This window comes from Myotis brandtii, unplaced genomic scaffold (genome assembly GCF_000412655.1).
Source record: "Myotis brandtii unplaced genomic scaffold, ASM41265v1 scaffold1722, whole genome shotgun sequence".
NCBI classification, from domain to species: domain Eukaryota; kingdom Metazoa; phylum Chordata; class Mammalia; order Chiroptera; family Vespertilionidae; genus Myotis; species Myotis brandtii.
The window spans coordinates 117,709-126,035 of NW_005356354.1; the positions used below are offsets into that span (position 1 = coordinate 117,709).

Sequence of the window (8,327 nt, forward strand, 5' to 3'; positions counted from 1 at the left end):
GGCAGTGTTGCTGGGCCCGTGGGTGGAGGTGTGTTTCACCGAATTCTCACGTGGGGGAGGGAGTCATTCCTGTGGGACCTTCCTCCATCACCTCTGCCCAGTGAGCCGGGCAGTCTGCTTTGTAGTCCCCAGCACGGCTTTGCAGATGGGGTGGGTGTAGAGATGGGGCTGATGGTGGGCCCAATAGGAGCGGCTCAGGCTGAGCCGCCAAGCCTCACGGTCCCCCGTGTGTCCTGGCAGGAATGATGTGGTCCGAGTGCAAGGAGCTCTGGCTGGAAGGCCCGAGGGAGTACATCGTGCAGCTCTGGAACGTGCTGGACTTCGGGATGCTATCCATCTTCATCGCCGCGTTCACGGCCAGGTTCCTGGCTTTCCTCCAGGCGACGAAAGCGCAGCAGTATGTGGACAGCTACGTCCAAGAGAGCGACCTCAGCGAAGTCACTCTGCCCCCGGAGATACAGTATTTCACTTACGGTGAGTCCCTCGCTGCAGGGTCCTCGTGCTTCCGGAGGCGCCGGGAACAGCCTTCGGAAGGGGATGCGCGTGGGAGAGGCGAATTGAGGGGTTCTGGACGGTGGAGACAGCATGAGCTTCAGAGCCGGGTTCCTGTCCAGGCTGACGCTTCAGGGCTGGGTGACTGTGTTCAAGGTCATTTACTTCCCTGTGCCTTGGTTTTCACATCCATAAAAAGAAGGTGCTGCAGGAGGGAGAAAAATTACCTTTAAGTCTAAGAACATAGTTTGCTCTCAGGGCCTCTGAGGACATGAGCCTGTTTGATGAGGGGGAGTAGCTGGAGAAAGTGATGGATGTGGAAGAGGAGTCCCTGAGAGCATGTCTTCGAGGTCTGACCTGTACAGGTGAGCTGCACAGAGTGGCCACCAGATCACAGGCTCTGAGAACCGGCAGAGTCTCGGAGAGGAGGCCATGCCCTCCTCCCGGTGGCGCGGGAAGCGGTGGTGCCACACGCCTGTGTCACAGAGCAGCACGACCCGGCCGATGCCCAGCGCACGAGGACCCCGACGCCTGCCCTCCCAGCACGCGTCACCTTAGGGAACCGGAGCCTCCCTCCCCCTGAGGCAGGATCAGGTGCCCGCAACGAGCAAATGTTCCCATCATTTCAAAATCTCAAATCTGGAAAAGTCTTTAGGAATTACGGTCCCGCCTTCATTTTACAGCTAAGGAAACTCAGGCACAGAGTTCACGCGTGTTCAGACGTGAAGTGTAGCCTGTAAGTGACATGGCGGCTGCCTTGCAGTGCGGACGCGCAGCATGTTAACTGCCCTGAAGGGGGCTGGGCGTCTGCTCCAGAGCCAGATGTACGTTTACACCCTGTGACATCTAAGCATGCTGCCTTGGAGTTGGAGAGCAAAGAGATAGAAACATATGAATCCTACACTCAAGCGAATTATTCCAGTGGAGAAAACACTGTTGTGGAGGTACTAAGCTGACTTCGCATTGAGCAGAAACAGAATTAGGGAGACCAGATCAAAGAAAAAAATGATCACCATTTGTAATTAACTTGGTGGTATTTTTGTGTAATACATACTTCAGTTCACGATCACCCATTTCTTTACATGTCATCTGAGGGGAGATTTGTGAATTCAGACCACACTGCCTATTATGTGTGTGATTTTGATCAAGTTTTTTAAAAAAATATATATTATTGACTTTTTACAGAGAGGAAGGGAGAGTAGGTGTACATTTACACCCTGTGACATCTAAGCGCGCTGCCTTGGAGTCGGGGAGCAAATAGGTTTCTGTACCAGGGAGACCAGATCAAAGAAACAAATGATCACCATTTGTAATTAAAGAATTAACTTGGTGGTATTTTTGTGTAATACATACTTCAGTTCACGATCACCCATTTCTTTACATGTATTCATGTGTCATTAGTGGCTGTCATCTGAGGGGAGATTTGTGAATTCAGACCACACTGTCTATTATGTGTGTGATTTTGATCAAGTTTTTTACCTTTCTGCGCCTTGGTGTCTGCATCCCGGAAAGGAGGGTAATAACAACACCAGGTCTGTGGGGCTGTTGAAATCTCAGTGCCTGGTGCGTAGTAAACATTCAATAAATGCCATTTTTATTGTTGTTGCAAATGTGTGCGATGCCTGCCTTCTTCTGGGAACGGCCCAGTTCACACAAAATCAGCCGCATTGCACTTCATCGACCTTCCAGGGAAATAGTCTGCTGTGACCTTGAGAAGTGACCTTGAAAGGGTGCTGGGGGCCTCATTAGAACCTCTGTGGCTCAGTAGCAGTTTTCGTTTTCCAGGAACACAGTATCTTGCTCAGATACTGCATCGATAGTACCATTGTGATCCGGGACAATCTCAGGTCTCTTATTAGGACGTTTTACTTCATTAACTGCGAGATGAACTAATGCCCACGGTATACAGAAGTTTTGTGTCCCAAGTTTATAGGCTGACAGACTTGTTGGCCGATAAACCTGGTAACTGGAGGGACATCGGTCAGGCCTGTCGTTTCGTCATCCTGACCGCCTGTGTCTCATGAAGCCTTGAACCCCCTTCATCCTTCACACTTAATTCTGTTTCTGCTCAATGCGAAGTCAGCTTAGTACCTCCACAACAGTGTTTTCTCCACTGGAATAACTCGCTTGAGTGTAGGATTCATGCGTTTCTTATAATTTATTTCTCTCTTGGACTGCGACCAGCGCGGCTAGAGAGCGGACACGAGTCCTGAGTAGGGGCGATGGGGGAATGAGAAAATGAAAGAGACAGACGCAGAGACAGAGGGGGAAGCTGGGACCAGGTGGGACGCTGCCCTCTGATGGAGAGACAGTGACCCGGAGCCGGTGCAGCGCGTTTATTTTATACAGCATGATTCCAGGAAGTTTTACTAGAGTTTAAAACAAAGGAAATTGTGAGAAATCATGGTTAAAGATCAAACTATAATCATGGTTAAAGATCAAGCTGTAATTTTTCATTCTTGTGGCTTCTTTGTAATCCTCACTCCTGGCTGAGCCCGGATAATTGTGTGCGTTCCTGGTGCCTGGCTGAACTTAAATAATGAAACCCACCCCCTGGCACCTGAGCTAAAGAGTCAGGCTGACAACGTACCTGCCTCTGGCGCCGTATGTTTCCAGGACGTGGCTCTGCCAACGCCACTGGACTCAGCTGACAATAATTAAAGAAATGCTCATGTGCCTTCCCAGGCGCTCTCCACAGTTTCTGCTTTAACACGTCAAATAGAGCCCAGACCGTTCATTAAATCTAGAATAGTTTCGACGGAGACATGAACCACCTGCCTACAAGGTAGATCCTATTGGAGGCCTTGGCTTTGCATAGTTAGCCATGAATGGAAAGGCCGGTTTTAACCGCCCTCTCTGTTTCCAGCCAGAGACAAGTGGCTCCCCTCCGACCCCCAGATCATATCGGAGGGGCTCTACGCCATTGCTGTGGTGCTCAGCTTCTCCCGGATCGCCTACATCCTCCCGGCCAACGAGAGCTTCGGCCCCTTGCAGATCTCCCTGGGCAGGACCGTGAAGGACATCTTCAAGTTCATGGTCCTCTTCATCATGGTGTTTCTCGCCTTTATGATTGGCATGTTCATCCTGTACTCTTACTACCTTGGGGCTAAAGTAAACGCTGCTTTTACCACGTAAGTAAGATGTCTTACAGACACGGCACGATGAGGAGAAATTCTAAGTCGTCTAGCCCACCGGTTCTCAACCCGTGGGTCGCGACCCCTTTGGGGGTCAAACGACCCTTTCACAGGGGTCGCCTAAGACCATCGGAAAACACATATATAATTACATATTGTTTTTGTGATTAATCACTGTGCTTTAATTATGTTCAATTTGTAACAATGAAATTGGGGGTCACCACAACATGAGGAACTGTATTAAAGGGTCGCGGCATTAGGAAGGTTGAGAACCACCGATCTAAATATTTCAGATTTTGTGGTCTCTACACTGGAGTTGTAAACAACCATAACATGGGCAGAATTCACCATAAGAGTGGTGTGTGAAGTGCTATGATATTTCAGAAGGAGGAGGGAGGGAAATTCTGGCTGGACAGGACAATCAGGGTTGGCTTCACAGAGGAGGTGGCATCTGAGCTGAACTTTTAAGAGTAAGTTCAATTTCTATCGGCTGAGAAAGGCTGCTGCAGGGTAGAGGGGACTGAAAGAATGGATGTCTCTTACATTATGTATGACATTAAATTTAGTTTCATCGTCTTGTAGCCATTACTGTTATTTCAAAAAAGTAGAGGGGGTCAAGCAAGCAAAATTATCGCTCAATGTGTACAACCCATGAGAACAGTAATAGCGTGTCCTTCCTCTGGTCAGACTGGTTTCCGCAGTGCAGACTCACTTCTCCCAGGAAGTCTTCCTGGATTGAGCTCCCTTAGTCTTTGTCCTCTTAAGTTCTGTCAGCATGGAGACATGCAGACTGGAGACTCGTGGCCCTCCCTCTAGGGTACTGTTTAGTAAACAGTAAGATTATCAGGTTGGGGAGTTTGCTTTAGGCCATTGAGTCAGCAGTAGGTAATAAAATGCAAATATTCACCCTGTGAATATCAGCCCAAATTCAGCCTTCTGTCCGGACTTTTCTCATTTATATTAATTACTATTGATCTTGGTTCTTAGCAGTCACCCATCGGGCTTTGTCTGTCATGGGGGTGGCTCTCCCTCTGTACTGCAGGCCTTGCGGTGGGGAGGTCATGCCCTCCACCTCCCTTTGTGTCCTGCGAAATTATCGCTCAATGTGTACAGCCCATGAGAACGGTAATAGCGTGTCCTTCCTCTGGTCAGACTGGTTTCCACAGTGCAGACTCACCTCTCCCAGGAAGTCTTCCTGGATTGAGCTCCCTTAGTCTTTGTCCTCTTAAGTTCTGTCAGCATGGAGACATCCAGACTGGAGACTTGTGGCCCTCCCTAGGGTAATGTTTAGTAAACAATAAGGCCATTGAGTCAGCAGTAGGTAATAAAATGCAAATATTCACCCTGTGAATATCAAAGAGCCCAAATTCAGCCTTCTGTCTGGACTTCTCACAATTATATTAATTACTGTTGATCTGGGTTCTCACTTCTCAGCAGTCACCCATGGGTACTGCAGGCCTTGCGGTGGGGAGGTCATGCCCTCCACCTCCCTTTGTGTCCTGCCATGTCCCACTGACACCAGCTGGACGGTCAGCACGTTCCCTATAGACTAAGACGGAACCTCGTGCCCTGCCAGGCATCACGTTGTTCAGAAATGAATTCTTTCAAATCGTTAATATAGAGCAGGTCTCAGAGGTGGACGAGACCTCTGGACTTCTCACAATTATATTAATTACTGTTGATCTGGGTTCTCACTTCTCAGCAGTCACCCATGGGTACTGCAGGCCTTGCGGTGGGGAGGTCATGCCCTCCACCTCCCTTTGTGTCCTGCCATGTCCCACTGACACCAGCTGGACGGTCAGCACGTTCCCTATAGACTAAGACGGAACCTCGCGCCCTGCCAGGCATCACGTTGTTCAGAAATGAATTCTTTCAAATCGTTAATATAGAGCAGGTCTCAGAGGTGGACGAGACCTGAAGCGCTTGCTTTCAATGAAGAAAATCTCTGTCTGAACCCAGTGGGAGGCGCACAGAACTGGAGCTCAGAAGGCGCTTTGGCCCTGAGGTTTTCTCCTCGGCTATTGAGGACGGGCACCTGAGCACCGTGGGAGAACGCGGCTCGGGAACCAGGCGGCCCGGCTGCCAGTGCAGCCTGCTGGCCTGCAGCCGTGGTCTCTGGCCAAGTTAACATGTCCCTGTGTTAGTTTCCTTTTTTTGAAAATAAGCACAAAAAGGCTCAAGGCAGGTTATTGTGCGGGTTACGTAGGGAATTTATAGAAAGCCTCTCGCCACAGTGGGAGCTAGGACCCGCCAGCGTCCTCTCGTCTCCCTGTCCCCTCCCCACCAGCTAGATTCACACAGAGTCAGAGAGAATGAAGGGGGAGGGAGAGGCTCGCAAGGAGCAAGAGGAAGAAGGTGGGAATTCCTTGATACCGTAAAATTAATGGCAGGAACAAGGAGGTTATAGTTTTCTGTCTCCTACCACCTGTGCTATGACAGCACACGGTCAAATCCTATATAATAAAAGGCTAATATGGAAATTGACTGAAAGGCAGAACAACCGGCCACTATGACATGCACTGACCACCAGGGGGCAGATGCTCAATGCAGGAGCTGCCCCCTGGTGGTCAGTGTGCTCCCACAGGGGGAGCACCGCTCAGCCAGAAGCTGGGCTCACAGCTGGTGAGCACAGTGATGGTGGCCAGAGCTTCTCCTGCCTCCACGACAGCGCTAAGGATGTCCGACTACAGGCTTAGGCCCACTCCCCCTGTGGGAGGGCACAGGCTGGGCTGAGGGATGCCCCCCCCCCGAGTGCACGAATTTCGTGCACTGGGCCTCTAGTGTTCTATAACAGAGAGTAACTCTGTAGGAACAGGATTTTTATTCTGCCCCCCCCCCCTAGGGCCCAGCACAACTTCCAGAACATAATAGGTGCTCCAGCAATATTGGTTGAATGAATAAACTAGTACTAAAACCTATGAATCTATAGAACTGTTATTTAGAATCAGTTATAAGAAATTTTAAAAAGTTCTCATAAATCTTTCTTTGGAAAAAGGTCTCACTTTTTTTTAAGGTAATAAGAAAGAATTTTATTCACCTCCATATTGGTATTTGCACAGTTTCCCAGAACAAGTTGTACAGAGGAATACAAATGCTAGGGTCCAAATGAAATACAGAATCCATAATAAGAGGATATTGTTACTCAGAAAAAAGGCAACCCAGTGTGCTTTGGGATGGCACTGCAGCAATGAAAACACGCTCAGTGTTCGTGTAGGACTCACCCTCCACCTCTCCTTTGCGATGGACGTCTACGTGTTTAACTATTTAAGGTTATTCTTGCTGCTCACAGACCACCAGTTACAACTGGGTCATATGATGAGACCAGCCAGATTCAGCTGGCAAAGCCCATTTAAGGGACAAATTGGGGCCTTCGTCTGGGGGTGGTGGGTGGTGGGTATGTACTAACTGCTGCAGGGGACCAGGAGTCAGGAAGCAGATTATTTAAATTGAGGGAAAAGAAGAGGAATCTTTCCTTCTGCTTCCTTCTCTTCGTTTGCAGCCAAGCATGCCTCCTAGCAGGTGCTAATCCCTGTGACGTGACTCACGGGAGCAGTGTCTGCCGTGGAAGCCCGACCCCTCACCTTAGACCTGAGTGCCCCCCAGTTCCCAGGGGCAAGGGTTTCTGTCGGGGACTTTCAGAGGTTTTTTGCATACACAAGAATATAAGCGCTTGTATGCCCCTCTTTTTTATTCAAATTGTAGACTATTTCACACTTGCTACATCTTACTTTTTTCACTTAGGAATATATCGCTGATATCGTTTTATATAGACGCAGGAGGATAGATCCGTGTCATAGCGTTCCGCCCATGGATGTACAGAACGGTTTACCCCGCCCTATGGTGGGCATCGGGGTGCTCTGCCCCACTGCCTCGCTGCAAGGAAGATGTCTGTGCGTAGTTTTCTGGAAGTGGGCATTTAATTTTAATCCCGACCTGGTCCTACTTCAGAAAACCCGATTCTAAACCACCTACAAGATCACACCCAAACATCCATCCTTCTAGGAGACAGGAATGGCATCGGGGCAGAACTTCTTTCCCCAAAACGACTCTGGAGACTTTTCCCTGGATAACTTACAGAATGGCTGGGTGTCGGCACCAAAACCCCAGAATAACTTCTGTTAAACATTATGGTAAAGCTAGAGGCCCGGTGCATGAATCCGGGGCCCGCAGCCTGGCCTACGCCCTCTCACAATCTGGGACCCCTCTGGGATCAGGCTGACATTCAGGCTACATCCCTAGGGATGTAGTAGTGCCCAAAGTGGCAGGCGGCCAGGAGAAGCCCAAGCCTCGGCCGGGTGCCTCGCCGGTCCCGCTCGTCCCTGGTCCCCGGTCCCCGCTGTGCCTGCTGCCTCCGTGGCTGTTCGGTAGCGCTGCTGCGGAGGAAGGAGAGGCTTGCACCACTGCAGCTGCGCTCGCCAGCTGAGAGCGTTGTGTCTGGCACCCATCAGTCAGCCGAGTGCTCGGAGAACACTGACCATCAGGGGGCAGCTCCTGAGTTGAGTGTCTCTGCCCTCTGGTGGTCAGTATGTGTCATAGCAACTGGTCCAATGGTTGAACGGTCGAACGGTCGCTTAGGGTTTTATATATATAGACTAGAGGCCCAGTGCACAAAAATTTGTGCACTCGGGGGGGAGAGGGGGTCCCTCAGCCCATCCTGTGCCCTCTCGCAGTCTGGGACCCCTCGGGAGATAACGACCTGCT

At 50.1% G+C, this 8,327-nt stretch overlaps 1 protein-coding gene across 1 annotated transcript in view; it reads left to right on the forward strand.

The window, feature by feature from the left end:
• Window positions 1–8,327, forward strand: part of TRPC3 (transient receptor potential cation channel, subfamily C, member 3) — a gene marked incomplete at its 5' end in the record, with an annotated part of 59,914 nt that overhangs the window by 24,580 nt on the left and 27,007 nt on the right. The window contains 2 exons of the mRNA XM_014537113.1: window positions 241–474; window positions 3,359–3,623. Of these exons, the coding sequence (XP_014392599.1) occupies window positions 241–474; window positions 3,359–3,623 (499 nt within the window). The remainder of the gene's footprint in view (window positions 1–240; window positions 475–3,358; window positions 3,624–8,327) is intronic.